The following is a 15,412-nucleotide window of genomic DNA, read 5'->3' as shown; positions in this document are numbered from 1 at the left end:
TGGATTGTCAGGATAAAGAGAAGGATGGAGATGAGCTTCTGTCTGTTCAGGAGGGAGGAGTTTGGGTAAAGTACTGAGGGTCTCAGAGCTCTGTGTGTGAGTCTGAGCTGTGAATCTGACTGAGAAGGGAATTTTTTTTTATTCTACCTCAGATAATTTTTATCCTTTGTCATGTGATGTTACATCCCCTTCAGATACTTTGCACAGACTGTCAGAGTGAGAGAGAGATAGACAGATAAGAGCATGCACAGCAAGAGAGACAGTGCAGGTGTTCAACCACACTGTGACCACAGGAGACAGGAGGCTTTTCTCAGCTGCTGAGGAGCTCAGTACTCATGGCCACTCAGGCTCAGAGGCTCTGGCAGCAGTCAGGTCTGAGAGCTTCTCCTCATACTGACACTGGAGCTCTGAGAGTCAGCCTCCATTCTGACAGTAAAAGCCCCTCCTGTTCAGCCCTGAGAGACACACTGAGAGAGCTGTGTAGGGAGGGGAGAACACTGAGGGTCACCCTGTATAGCACTAGAGCTCTGAAAACTGGCCTCCCCTGTGTGTCTCCCTGTGCAGCACTAGAGCTCTGAACACTGGACTCACCTGTGTGTCTCCCTGTACAGATCAGCTCTCAGCTGCCTCATCACACTGACACCCACAGCCTCACAGAACAGCCTGGCTTCCTGTGCTGGAAGTATATTAAATATATTTTCTCATATAATGGTGTGTTTTTTGTCTAAAAATCGTTCATGAATGGTTTAACAGACACTTTGCATAATTAAAAAATTATATTTATGAATTTTAACGTTTTATACAATAAAGTTTTATTGTGAACATGAGCCCTGTTTATCAATATCACCAATACAGTTCTGGATTTTATTCTGCCTTCCTACGCACATATGAATTTTCTTTCACACAACAGCTCGCAAGTGTGGTAGCTTATTAGCGCCAGGGAGAAAAAGAATGTTGTTGGCTTTTAAATGAGAAACCATTTGCGTTTATACAAAATCACAATGCGTTGTCCCAGACATTGGGACATCCTCTGTTTAAACACCTGTTGTTTTCTCTAATATTGGCTCCTGTCCTTCGGTCCATTTGTGAGAGGAGAAGACACTGAAAAAGTCGTGTGAAAGTGGATTTTGCACCTGCGCCAGTGCTGTAGTGGTATCATACAGACGCTCATACAAATCCATCACACGCTGGAAGCTCTGGAAGGCAACGTAAAATATTGCTCTGTCCGTTGGTGGATTAGGTTTGCATGTTTTTTTCAATGTAAAATGCAATGTACAAAGATCAAATTTGATTCAAAATCGTTTAATGTAAACATCGTTTTATCTATGTCTATATCTAGATTTTCAAAGTTCTTTAAAAAAAATGTTTATCGCGATTGTGAAAGTTAGACGTGTACCAGCGCGTGCCTTCATATCACCAGCTTCAGTCTCGCCTGTAGCTGCGAGAAGGTTAAAAGGTTAAAAAATCAGAACTGAATATTTGGATCCGGGGCATCATACTTATCAAATTATTAAAATAATAATTATTAAAATATCAGATTGTGTTTCTGCAACATTTCATGCACAGTACGCCGCATTTAACAATAAAACAACAGTCATAACGAGGCCTTTACACGCAGTCCGGGGTATTTTCCCCTTTTATATTTTTGTCACTTTGTATCGAACCTGTTATACTCCCAAAAGTGAACAGTAGCTTGTACTTAAAAAATGTACAATTCACCGCTGGTATAAACAGATGTGTGCCGTGTTTGCCTTTGTAAGCATTTGTTTCAAAAATAAGTCCACAATACGTTAAAAACACAAAAAACACAAACTTAATAATATAACGATACAAAATCAATACCAAATCATAAAGCCAATTAAGTACCTATCCTTTGAAAACAGAGAACACCTTTATATCTACAAAAAAAACTTGACATTTGTATATACTTTTGAATTACAAAGCAGACAGAGTAGTCCATGAATTCAAAGATCAGATTTTGGCCAAAACAAGACAATCAGACGTGAGTTGAATTCGGAACAAGAGCCTCTGCTTCATGATTTATCGAGCTTTTGATCAACGTCTGAGTGAAAAAGATTCACTATTTTAATAGATTAGATCATCTTAGATTAAAGTACACAAAAAGCACATTCCTTCGAGCTGGAGTCAAACCAGTGACCTAAGGATGCCCCACTATTTCCACTACAGTTCTCCACTCTACCAACTGAGCTATCGAAGGGATAGCGGAAGCTGCTTTCTGGCACATACTGCCCAATGTTGTGCAATGTTTCGGTGATTTAATTCATCAAGTTTGACATCAAGTTTTCAGCTTGTTTCCTTAGTCTTGTTTACCTTGAATTTAAGCCACAAATCAGGTATCTACAGTATGAACTTCCTGGAATATTACAAAATGTTTGATGGGGCATCAATCATTCCAGGTGGAAATTGACACCTTTTTTTCTCGGGGGATCATGTTAAACATTTCATTAGGATCGAGAAGAGGATCACCATGAGACACAGAACAGTTTCATTCTGTCTTTATTAGAAAGTAGTGTTTGTGCTACATTAATAATATTTTCGTGGAAATATAGAAGTTGTAATTTTTAAAACTCATATTTGAATCGAAATTTGGTTTTGAGTTAAATATTAGCATGTTCATGTAATTAGTTTGTGTTTGTCATTACTATATATATTGCCATGTTACCAGAATTTGTAGCTGAAGTTTAATACTTGTGTTTTTTATGATGATTAGCCATTTGTTTATTACAATATTGTATAAAATGCATAATTTGAACTATATATTTTTCAGATGTGAATAATTGTATATTTTCAGAATAAATTTCTAAACCAAATCATTGGCTTGATTTACTAGTTTCTACACCTATAAAATCTATCTTTGATGTATAATAGACCTTTAACTATATACAGATGCAGCCATTCAAAGTGCGCGGTACAGACACATACCGGAGGTAATTGGCTACGGCATCGCGCATTGTGACACAAGATGACGTGCGGTACCGCGGTACGTGATTGGTTGACCGACAGGGGCACTCGTGGTCCGTTGGTCTGTCGTAGAAAGATTTACAGTAAACGTCTTTACTGTGCCTGTTGTAGTATTGAATATTTATATGGAATTTTACCACTGAAGGGAAATCTTAGTGCCTGAGCATAAAAAGAATAGGAGCATACTGCAACGCGTGTGAAGGCCATAAACAATATTAATTTTGGAACTTAAACATACAGTATATGGCTGGTCTCGGTACTTTAAAGAAAACATACACACCAGTATTCCATTTCTCCCTAAACATTTTAAGCATCGAAGTCTTTAACTAACGTGATACCGGAGTCAACAAGCATACTTTTAGAATTTGATTAAAAGGGAATATAATATGGAATCGCGTATCTCAAGAAATTAATAATGATATGATTATATTCGTGTACTGCGACAGGGCTGTGTAGGGCTGTTTCGCCTCTCTCTTCATGTGACTTTCCTTGTAGCCCACTGGTCTACGTGCCTGATTACCAACTCCCAGGTGTTCAAATGCAGCTGGCGCTGTGACTTTTCTTTTAACAAACATTTCTTCGAAAAAATAGAATAGCAATATTATGGACAATCAATTGACTTTTATATTTCAAAATATCACAACATGATTGATTCTAAGTCATTTTTGATACCAATAAATAGTCGCCTTCTTCCCTTCTGACAAAGGTCCCTGCATCTGCTTTCTGCTTCTATTGTCTGTGTGTGTGGGGGGGATCCCTTCAGATCTCCCTTCAGATTTAAAAGGTTATTAATCATATCTTCGGTGTCGCATCTTACCAGTGCAGCTGATCTTTTGCTGCCTGGGTGGGTCAACTATCACAAAGCTTTAGAGAACCTAACATTTCTATTATCAACAAATTGTAAATTTGTAATAGAGTAAATTTTTATAGAGAAATGGAGGCTGGACAGTATGCATTACAATATAAACATTTATATTGATTTAAATCGTGTTTTGATTTAAATCGCAAACGCGTGTTTAATTATATGTGTTTTTTTAATCATAATCAGGCTAATGCAACATAAATTGATACAGTATCTTTGTCTTCTAAGTATCTTAATAAACTTTCAGCATAGCTTTCTACTTGTTTAGATTTATTTTTCTTGGGATTTTGGGATCAAACGTGGAAGGATTAGATTGTAATCGTTTTTATTTTTCAAATACGTTTTAGAAAAGTGTAATCTATACCTGCCCAGACTGTACGCCTTCCTAAACCCCGCCCTGACCACTTTCACTCCTGTCCTGCTCTTCCCCGCGCACCCCAGCCAGGCGCTCTTCGGCCTCTGCCCGGGGACGAATGTATATTTAGATATTTACACCCGGCGCGGCACCGAGGGAGTGTCTGCATTTATAACTTAGTTTTTAAAATTAGTCAAGCAATATGAAGCATCTCCTTTTACTTTTAAGTCCCTTAAATACATTGAGCACAGCTTTCTCACCACTTAGATTACTTTTTGATACCATCCTTACACAAAGCAGAAACTTCTTGTATTTTCCGATGACATACAGTACAAGTGGAAAGATGACAGATTTTAATCGTCTTTAATTTTGTTACGTTATACGTTTTAGGAACGTTTCATCTATACAAACACCACAAAACTATTCTCGATTGTATTTCTGAATGTTATGTTACACCTACAGTAGTTCACTGCTTTAAATACATCGAATTAAGAAAGTTAGGTGTAGCACTTTAGATCTTTTTTTCTGAACCAGGGAAAATCTGATCATGTTTCTCTATAACAATAATAAAAAACTTTATTTTACATATCACCTTTAAAAGTGGCATCTCAAAGCAATACAGTAGATCGAAAAACAGTTAAAAGGGACCAAAGTAAATACCAGACAAACCAGTTTTTAATAAAATGCTTTTATTCATTCAGCAGAGAGAGAGGGAGACATTCAGCAGAGAGAGACACACACACAGGTTTTCATTGACAAAAAGTAATTGTTTTTTTTTACATTCTTCTTGTCTAACAGGAATGTTTTGTTTGTGGACAGACTGTCCATAAATGTGAGACTTTCTCAGACTCACATTCCCGAATGTCCCCCGCCCTGGTCAACAATCCTAGGAAGAACACGAAACAGCCTGTTAATGCTGATTTTAAACCCTGAGAAAAGAGTAAATCAGTTCATCTGCGGTTTTGCAGGAACCAATCATGGAATAAATGGGGAAACATTGACAGATGTTTGATCAGATAGATGTGATCAGGCTGTGTTTTGGAATAACACTCATGGTTAATGAAAAGGACATATGATGCAGGTGACAGGATGCAAGTCAGCCAACAGCACGCAACACTATCAGAAGTGGCTAGCTTGAAACTGGTCCTCTGGGGTGGACAGTGGAAGACACTGCTGCAACCTGGAAGAGTAGCTTGATGAGGAAATAGGAACAGAGCTATTGCTTGGTAATATTTGCTTAAAAGAGAGATGAGAATATACAGTATTTCAAATTAAATCACAGAAAGAAGAAGAAATATCAACTACACTCATGGATGGAAGCTGTAGAAGGGGGATAAGTAATGAGCCAACACAGCACCAGTTTGACACCAACCACGGGAGGCTGCAAAGTGTGCAGACCCAGAGCCAGGCAAGAGAGAGGAAAGCAGAATGAGTAAACCAATCTAAAAACTGAAAGAAAGGCCATCATGTTCATGAGGGAAACTGATTGGGGAGGTGGAGCAGTTCAGAAGCTAGTTTGGGAATATCAGTTGGGGTGGAGAGATGAAGCACGTGATGCAGGGTTTGTAGCGAACGTTTGGAGGAGGCACATAGAGCAGGTCACAGCTTCACCACAGAAATCAGAAATACAAAGGAAATGGCAAAAAAGCAGAATGAAGAGAGAAATCCTTGGTGAAAGGAGCTTTAAAAGAAGTTTTAGAGGGAGGGACTTGGGAAATTCCTAACTGTGTCAAGGAAACTAGAGTAGAGAGATCTGGAAAGTTGTGAGAAAAGTTGGGGTAGCTAGTAGGCGTATGGTAGGTTGGATAAATGGGAATCTAAAAGCAGAACAGATGAGGAAGGGGGTGTGTGGGAAATGAGGACTCCTACCAAGCTACATTGGACACCAGTGGGACAGGAATGAGAGAAGATACCTGCTGACTGTGGCATCAGGGACATTTAGGACCAAAAACTGGATTATGGTAAGGATGGCACTGAATGCATTTGAACTGAGCCAGATGGGATGCTGGGGACAGGTATATAAGAATAACTGGAAGACAGTGGAGAAGGTATGGGATCTAGACCTGGGGTTAGAATATGGTGGAAGTTGATGATTTTGAGCAGAAAAAAAAGATTTACTGGTTTTGGGATACATGGAGGAGGCCATCAAGGCTAGACGGACAGATGAAATTAGAGAAGAGAGGTTCATAGTGCATCTATAGGTTCAGAATATAGCAGCATAGTTCATGATGTCATATGGATGTCCTGGAGGACCAGGGGTGGTTTATCGTGGGTTTTGTTTCAGTTTGTTGGAGTTTGGCTGAAGTCCAGTTGTTGATATCAGGAAAAGTAATGGAGCATAGAGCAGAAGCACTACAGGTGCTACAGTGTATCTGTAATCGACCAGAGCCATGATCTGCAGCAGAAAGCGATAGAGATAGTTCAGGATTGTTTTATTGCATTGTAGAAGAAGAAACAACAGCAGATCTTTGATATGACAGGGATGTTTGAGAAGATGGATCTGGTGAGAAAGGTGGCTTGAACTGAGAAGCATGTGATGGGGGCTGTGAAATGTCAGAGGGAAAACATGCAGAAACAGTCTGGTTGTGAGGAACTGGAGGTCATCATCTGGGCATAAGATGGTCCATGGAAAAAGTGAAAATGTTTTAAATTTTGGAAATGATGTCAAAATAATTCTAAGCTAGGGCAGCTGTAATCCCTCCTGAATCTTCGTTGTGAACTCAATTCACCAAAGTGAAGCACTTGGGTTAGTTCAGCAATTAAGTATTAATTCAGGACTGGAATGTGAGTTTTAGAGGAATGGAAGTTCCATGCCAAGGATGATTACTCCTGGAAAATTAGAACAAGGTCTGAAACTGTTTTATACTAAGCTTGAACAGGAATAAAACTGACTTCTTGAGTGATTTGAGAAACTGTAGCTATTTCCTAAGGGGTTACAGCTGCTCCCTGCTGGCCTTGCTCAACATGGAAGATCTATATTTCAGCCAGCGTAACTCAGGGGAACTTTGTACCTAAGGATCCTGGAGGTTCCTGCTTTTATTTTTAAAATAGAACAAAACTCTAACCTTCTCCAGGCAAAAGGGAGCGAAACCTCACTGTTTCCGCACGTGTGTGCAATCCAATTCCAGCGTCACCTTTTTCTTGGATTTCATTCTTGCAAAAGTGATGGCAAAGATCATCCCGCTCAGACCACACACCATGAGTGTGGCGTACACTGGGTAGAAAGGGGAAGCTCTTGTGGAAGTATTAGCTGTCCCTGTGGAAATTAAAATGGCCATTATTAATCAGAAAGCTGATGTTCATGGAAAGACTGCTCTCCCTGTTCAATCAATGGCACCTAGTTTTCCTGTCACTGTGGTTTCAATATCCTTAAATACTCTTTTATCAAATACAGTATCTTTACCTCAGTGGCCTCCAGCCCTGGTTACAGTCCAGCGAAAATCGTGCTGTTCAAAGCTAGAGTTTAGACTTGTGTTCGTATCTTGTTAGTGGACTCTGAGAGCAACGTTCCAAGCCGTTCCTTTCCTGGTAAAGCTGGCACAACGGATCTATGTAAATCTGCCCTTCCTCTGAGGATAAGGGCTGTTCATGTTCTTTTTCTTCTTCTTCTCGAGGAAATATAAAAGTTACACAATGACCAGACACAGAACAGATCGATCCCTTAAGGATGTGAATTTAAAACACTGATCAAGTCCAAGAGAAGACAGCCTGTCTTCCTGGAACAGGATGGGAACTAGTGAGGCAAGAAAGAGTTACTTCAAAGAGGCTGGGAACCAGGAAACTCACAGATGGTCACCGAAACAGATACAGAACTTTGGTTTTATTTAGGATTATACTTAATATGAGAATTCTTACAAAGAGTACTGGAATTTGTTAAACAAAGGGATATATTTGTGAATGTTTGGACATATCACTTGTTTGATTTGACTTAATTGAAAGAGCAGTGCAAAAACATATCAAAAACATCCTATATTTAAAATCTTTTTTTTTTCATTCTTGAGGACCTGACCACCAAGAGCTAAACACAGTCCCAGATGCCTTCAGCTCAGAGGTCTCTCTGACGACTGTTCTTGGAAGAGAGCAGTGATGTTACTGAGGGCTGTCAGCTCAGTGACTATGAAGGAGACCAGTGAGGAATAAAGAGTCCTCTGGATCATGTCCTGTGGTCAGGGCTGCTGTGTGACTGACAGATCTGCACAGTGAGCTCACCTTGGGTTTGCTTCTGAGGCTTTTCTTCCTGGTGTGATGGTGTGATTAGAGTGTGGTTTCTCTTGGGGCCTATCAAGACAAGTTTAATTATTCAAAACATTTCAAAATAGTAACGGTGCAATAAAATTTCCAGTCATGGCCTCCTAATAATCCCCATCTCTGAACTGGCTTCATCACTCTGCTCTCCTCCCCAGTGATAGCTGATGTGTGGGGAGCGTTCTGGCGCACTATGGCTGCCGTGGCATCATCCAGGTGGGGCTGGACACTGGTGGTGGTGGAGGGGAGTCCCCATTACCTGTAAAGCACTTTGAGTGGAGTGTCCAGAGTGTAGAATATGTAAAATATACATCTAAATGTTAAAGCATATAAAACCTTACTAGGTCTTCCATAATACATTCAATAATTAATGATTTATTTTTTATTGTTAAAGCTGTTTTAGAACAATTAATTATTTTAAAAGAGAATTACTGAATTTAAAAGAGGTTACTGAATGACTCCAAAAAGAGAATGACGGGGTAACTGATTCTGTTCCTCAGCTCAGGGCTGCAGTGTCTCTGACTGTTTTACACACTGAACAGCTGAGGCTGCTCTTCCTGAGGGGCTGGAGTGCTACTGTCAGCTTCTTTTCTAGGACCTTCAAAGATTAATGATCATATACAAAATCAAACTCACAGAAAATAGTTTATACTTTTGTTTGGATATAAATTGCTAAGAATTCTGTTGAAAGCTCATGACGAGACAATCACTGCAGAGCTGCTCAAGAGGAAGGCAGCATCACTCTTCCCTCTGTACCTGAGCAGGTGATGTTAGCCACTTCTCGGTCTGTGCAGTCATTCTGACCCCAGGGGGAGGAGGGACACTGCCACAGGGTGGAGTCATGTTTGTGACAGGAGAAATAGTCCAGCCATTTGGGATCAGGGCTCAGCCTGGAGTTTGTCTCTCTGATGGTGCCCTTGTCTCCACAGCCCAGATCTTTACAGATCACAGTAGCTGTGGTTTCTGTCATGCTGTTGGCACAGATGCTGCCCCAGGTGCCATTGTAGTAAACTTCTGCCTGTCCTGAACATCCTGCAGACAGCCTCAGGAGAGTGTGATCTGTCAAGACAAGAGGGAACCAAATCCTGAGTCCAATGTTTAACTCAGCACTGGTAAGAAATGGCAAGTAAATACGTAACAAGTAGAGGTTTATTCCATGCTGAAAAGAAACAACTGTTCCTTTGCAGCCTATGCATGCTGATGCAGCTACCTATTTGAACTACTAGCAAGTAAATATGAGCAGAAAATAGTCCACGTTACTGTGCTCTTCCAGTCATAAATGACTCAGGTACTGTAGGTGTAACAAGGTGTAAGAGAGCCCAGCAGTTTCAAACAAGATGACAGCCTTGTCTAGACTATGTTTCCCAGAAAGCTTTGGAGGATTGAGCTTCTGGTTTTGGTCACCTGACCTGGAGCTGGACGACAATCGGTAAGGTATAAAAACCATGAAGCACAGGCTGTCTGAGGCACAGGTCCTCTGTGTTTCACCTTGACAGCAGCTTACGGTGCTTTGCCCTGCACTGTTAAAATAAAGAGCATGATTTTTTTAACCTTACAGCTATTTAGGGTGAGTTGTCATGAATCATACATTTGACATATAGGTGACAGGAGTATATAGGCATGCTTATGTTCCAACCTGGACAGCACAACACAACAAGACCTGGATGGGAGTACTACAGACTTCAGGGTTGTGACCTTGATTAAATTAAATTCAGATCCCATTATAGGATCATTCTTATTGTTCTTGGCCCTTCAGCAGTAGCAGAAAAAGTAAAAGCAGAACACATTCAAGGACATCCAACATCAAGTGATTCCACGGGATCTCGGATCTGACCAAAATGAAAACTTTGAGGCACAAACTGAGAAACGCAAAGACCAAGACAAAACAGGCAATAGGCCTTGCCGATGTTGTCAGTTGACAGTTGACAGTTCGGTCTTAGACTTCACTGGAGGACTGAGATCATGAGCTGTCCACACCATATTCTCAGTCACTAGTGGAGGAGAATTTGAGAAGCCACTACCTTCAGTGCCAGCATTGCTTTATCTGTTTACTGTCTATACATTTATCAGACTTTGTATTTAACATCGCCATTATACCTGAAATGTTAAGGTAGAGAGACAATTACTCCAGACAAACTGCAGTGTTTCCACGGAGCCCTGCCTGTTTGTGTTTGGGTGGCAGAGCAGGACAGTCTTGAAAACACAGAGCAGCAGTCTTTTCAGCCTAATTCGGGAGTCAAGTGAGTAACAGAGGCTTCAACACACACAACAGATATGAGCCGTAAGGATACAAAATGGGGGCCAGTTTATACCTGATATTACAAAGGAAGGAACCACTGAAGACGGAAAACCTGTAAACACAAAGAGAGAGAGACATAGGTGTGTGAATTATGTGTGAGTGAAGCAGTTTAACAGCAGTAATGAAGAAGCAGTCCTGTTTTAACTGCCATGTGACAAAGTAAGTCCTTATACCTGGGGCCATTACAACGTACCTTTTGCGGGTAGATCCTTGCTGCTTTTCGAGTCTGTAAAACAAAGAAAGAGCTCAGTACCGTCCGCAGGTGTAATGTTTCACAAGTGGTGTGTCAGGTATGTGTGTAAACAGGCCAGTTCTTCATACAGGATACATAGGTCAAGCACATTCTTTTGTCTTTTAGCACTAACAGTGACCTGAATAAAGATTGAAAACTAATTTGTATTCCTTACTATGTTTGTCTACCCAACTGAAGAAAATTCTGCAGTAATCTAATATATAATATTTGTTATATATGTTTAAAATTAATCATTAACTATCATTAACTGGCAGTATGTAGAACCGGCAGTGTGTAACAGAGCACGTATTCAGTCAATCATGAAGACTGTCACGCCCTCTGCAGCCAGAGGGCGCTCCTTCTCTGTCCTGTCTCTCATTTCCGGTTCTTTACTGTCCTTCTGGTGTTTCTCTCTCTCTGGGGCTATATATTTCCGGGTCTTTCATTCTGCCTGTGCTCAGCATTGACGTTCGGATGTGCTGAAACCTAGCACCCAGGTCGCCCCACGTACACTACATGAGGGCATAGGTTTCTATATGGCATTTCCTGAACAGCTGAGCCCGGGCTAACCCCCGTCTCGCTGCTACGCATAGGGTCTTTTCGCTCTCCTGTCATTCTACGGTTTGTCCTTTCCGACATCCGTGACAAGACAATGTGCTGCTGTGTGTAAGCACATGATTTTTAAACACGATTCTCACCAGAGCAGATGACTCCTGCGTCCTGTCCATGAGAGCACCCTGCTCTCCCCCATGAAGAGACAGCGCAGTGTGAGAGACGACTCTCATTGCCCTGGCACTCAAACACATCTGCCCATACTTGTCCACTGCCCTGTCCAAACCAGGCCTGTCCTGGAGCTGCTACAGCCTCCCCACAGCCCAGCTGCTGGCAGAAAACACTGGCATCTCTCAGGTCCCAGTATTGGTCACACACAGTCCCCCATTTACTGTCGTACTGCAGCTCCAGTCGTCCAGAGCAGAAGTCCGAGCCGTTCGCCAGCCTGAACCCTGTGTATCCTGCAGATAGGAGAGAACTTCACCAGCATGACACCACAGCAGGCCACAAGAAATACAACAAATTGAAGGATAAACACAGTGAACAAAACTGCAAAATCCAGCACATAGTGATTGAGAAGCCAACCGCAAGCTTAGACTAAGAAAATACTTTTTTTCATTTTGAAATACACTACAATCATCTCCATGAAGGACAGAGATGTGACTCTCTTACCTGTACAAGTAAGATGCACAGCTCTGCTCTGGGAGCAGTTCTGCTCTGGCCTGGCTGCAGTGGGGCAGTGCTTTAGCTTGGACTCTTGTCCTGTACACTGGAACTGCTCTGACCCGATTGGACCCAGGCCCTGTCCAAAATGATCCCCACTGTGTATTACTGAAGGAGCCCCACAGTCCAGCTCACGACAGACAACCTCTGCACCCTGCCAGTCAAAGTCAGAGTCGCACACTGAGGTCCAGGTGTTCTTGAGATTCACCTCCACTCTCCCGGTGTCCATTCACCAGCCTCACAAAACCTGCAATAGAGAACTAAAGGCTGTCAGCCTGAAAACTTAATATCACATACTACAGTTCTCACAACACTGGACAAGATCAGGACTGTCACAGCCTGGCACTGCTGGAGGAGGACTTTCTGACCTGGACACTGACACATTCTGGACAAGACCAGGACTGGCACGGCCTGGCACTGCTGGAGCAGGACTGTCTGAGCTGGGCACTGACAGACACTCTGGACAAGATCAGGACTGGCACAGCCTGGCACTGCTGGAGCAGGACTGCCTGACCTGGACACTGACACACACTCTTGGAAAGACCAGGACTGGCACAGCCTGGCACTGCTGGAGCAGGACTGTCTGACCTGGGCACTAACACACACTCTGGACAAGACCAGGACTGGCACAGCCTGGCACTGCTGGAGCAGGACTGTCTGACCTGGGCACTGACACACACTCTGCACAAGACCAGGACTGCCACAGCCTGGCACTTCTGGAGCAGGACTGTCTGACCTGGCACTGAAAGACACTCTGCTTCAAGACCAGGCCAGTGTTGTGATTCTCCACATGACAGCAGATCTCAGAGAAACAAACACAGTCATATGGATCATCTGGAGTGGAGCTCCAGCTACACATCTCTGGGTCTGCAGTCAGAGCCCAGCTACACAACATTGCAAGAAAGTGCAGGACCCTTTATGCCATAAAGAGGCCTTTAAAGGCTCTTTAAAATGGGACAATTCTTAAACTTTAATTCCACATCATGAATGCAATTTAAAATTGCATATTTCTTGAATGAGCGCAACAGAACTGCTCCCTTTGGAATTCTTTATAAGCCTATTGCAAAGCCACAGAAATGACACAAATGAGACGCTGAGCTGGGTCTTGGGGCTCTTCCAGGTTCATCTGAACCAGTGTGACAATCACCCCACCACAGAGACCTGCTGAGGGGGCAGCTCTGAGTAGAGAATCACCTCCTGGGCCAGCTGATACTGAGGCAAAACAAACAGCTCCCTGTATCAGACTGAAGGGACAAGTGAAACAATGGTATAATTTCTGTATTTTTGCAAACTATGCAGTCTTGTGTGGTCGAAAGTTGGCTTAATGCCCAGAACATAAAGCAGAACTAGTTAAAGCCAAGAGAAATGATCTAAGATATAAGATGATTATTATCAACATTTCCCTCAGACATTTCTACAGGGAAATTATGCTTATTTGAACATTTGAGCAGTTTGTCATGTATCACTAGGTATGCTCATTGAGACACAGTCACATGGGCAGTGCGCTAAACAGTTTGCTTCACTAATCTTTGCATGAACTTTGTGATGTATATCCATATATAGACATACTTCTGTATTACTATTAGGGGGAATTGTCACGCCCTCTGCAGCCAGAGGGCGCTCCTACTCTGTCCTGTCCCTAGTTTCCTGCCTGCTGCCCTTCCGGTCACTCCCTTTCCCTTGGGCTATATATCTCCAGGTCTTGCACTCTTCCCTCCCTCAGCATTGACGTTCGGATGTCCTGAGACCTGCCTAGCACCAGGTCGCCCCACGTCCGCTACCTGAGGGCATAGGTTTCTATACGGCACTCCTGAACTCTTTGCACTAACGAGCCTGGGCTTTTTTCCCGTTCCGCCGCTACGCATATGGGTCTTTTTCCACTCTCCTGCTCTCCACGGACGTCCGTGACAGGAAAGCAGAGAGGACTCCACTGGCCTCATAATAATCCCCATCTCTGAACTGGCTTCATCTGTCTGCTCTTCTCCCCACTGAGACCTGGTGTGTCCCGAGCAGTCTGGCGCATCATCCAGGTGGGGGCTGCACATTGGTGGCGGTAGTTGGATTCCCCATTACCTGTAAAGGGCTCTGAGTGGAGTGTCCAGAAAAACGCTATATGAGTATAAGGAATTATCATTACAGCATATCTGTTTATTTGTTTAAATCACTTCTTCCAATGCAGGGTCACAGGAGAGCCAGAGCCTATCCCAACAAGCAACAAGAGCAAAGCAGGATTCACCCTGGACAGGAAGCTAAGTCCATCACAGGACAGACACACTCACACAATGACCACCGTTCCCAGAAGCCAGTTAACCCATCAGTCTGTGTTTGGACTTTGGGAGGAAACCTGAGCAGCCATACGGAACCCACTCAAACACAGAGAGACCATGGAAACTCCACACAGACAGCACCCCAGGAATTGAACCCGAGGCAGCAATGTTAACCACAGCACCAGTGGGCTGCTTTCAATTACTTAACAGTGCCAATAAAATCAACAACAGTATTTAAAGAAATATTTGATAAAATATGTTTCCATCTCCTGGGATACACGTATGTTTCATTGCTGAATGTAATATTTTCTGTACAGTTGTGAGAGAAGCGATTGTTATAGGTGTGAGGCAGAGATACCTGCAGTACTATTCAGTACTGTGACAAACAGGGCATTCAGAAAATAGCAAACAGACACCTGACAAATTGGAATAATTTGAGGCATGTGACTTCTTTATTCTCTGGCACAGCTTTGGTGAAAGAGCAATGCCAGTCCATCTCAGGGCATACACAGACACAGACCTAGGCCAAATTTTTCCACTACCCTGTATACCATATATTTATTTCTTATAGAAATAATCAATATATATTCAATATTATGATTAACTAAAATAATGCTATCTTAGTACATGGGCGGACTGTCTCTGTGGCTAAGGATCTGCGCCTGTGGCTGGGAGGTTGCCCATGGCATACAGATCCAACGTCCAGGATTTCAATTTGTTCAACTCAGATCCATTGGTGACATAGTTATATTACCTTATATATTAATGTATATTATACTGGAAAATGTGGTCAGGACAGTGGACAGTACCTGTAATGAGTGTGTTCCTGTGTTTCTGGGAGTTGTGGTCAGTAGAGTGGACAGTGGCTGTAATGACTGCATTCCTGTGTTTCTGG

At 42.4% G+C, this 15,412-nt stretch overlaps 1 protein-coding gene across 1 annotated transcript; it reads right to left on the bottom strand.

Moving 5' to 3' along the window:
• Window positions 1-7,291: 7,291 nt before the first annotated feature.
• LOC148666971 (scavenger receptor cysteine-rich type 1 protein M130-like) lies at window positions 7,292-14,113 on the bottom strand. Its single transcript, XM_088632929.1, has 7 exons — window positions 12,200-14,113; window positions 11,674-11,988; window positions 10,937-10,969; window positions 10,757-10,795; window positions 9,201-9,503; window positions 8,409-8,477; window positions 7,292-7,455 (listed from the first exon to the last, which is right to left on the bottom strand). The coding sequence occupies exons 1-7, from the start codon at window positions 12,477-12,479 to the stop codon at window positions 7,292-7,294; spliced, it is 1,203 nt and encodes a 400-aa protein (XP_088489055.1). The 5' UTR covers window positions 12,480-14,113.
• Window positions 14,114-15,412: the final 1,299 nt, after the last annotated feature.

The sequence above is a fragment of the Lepisosteus platostomus genome, chromosome 5, assembly GCF_059453375.1.
Source record: "Lepisosteus platostomus isolate fLepPlt1 chromosome 5, fLepPlt1.hap1, whole genome shotgun sequence".
NCBI lineage: Eukaryota > Metazoa > Chordata > Actinopteri > Semionotiformes > Lepisosteidae > Lepisosteus > Lepisosteus platostomus.
This window is presented reverse-complemented; position numbering and strand designations above follow the sequence as displayed.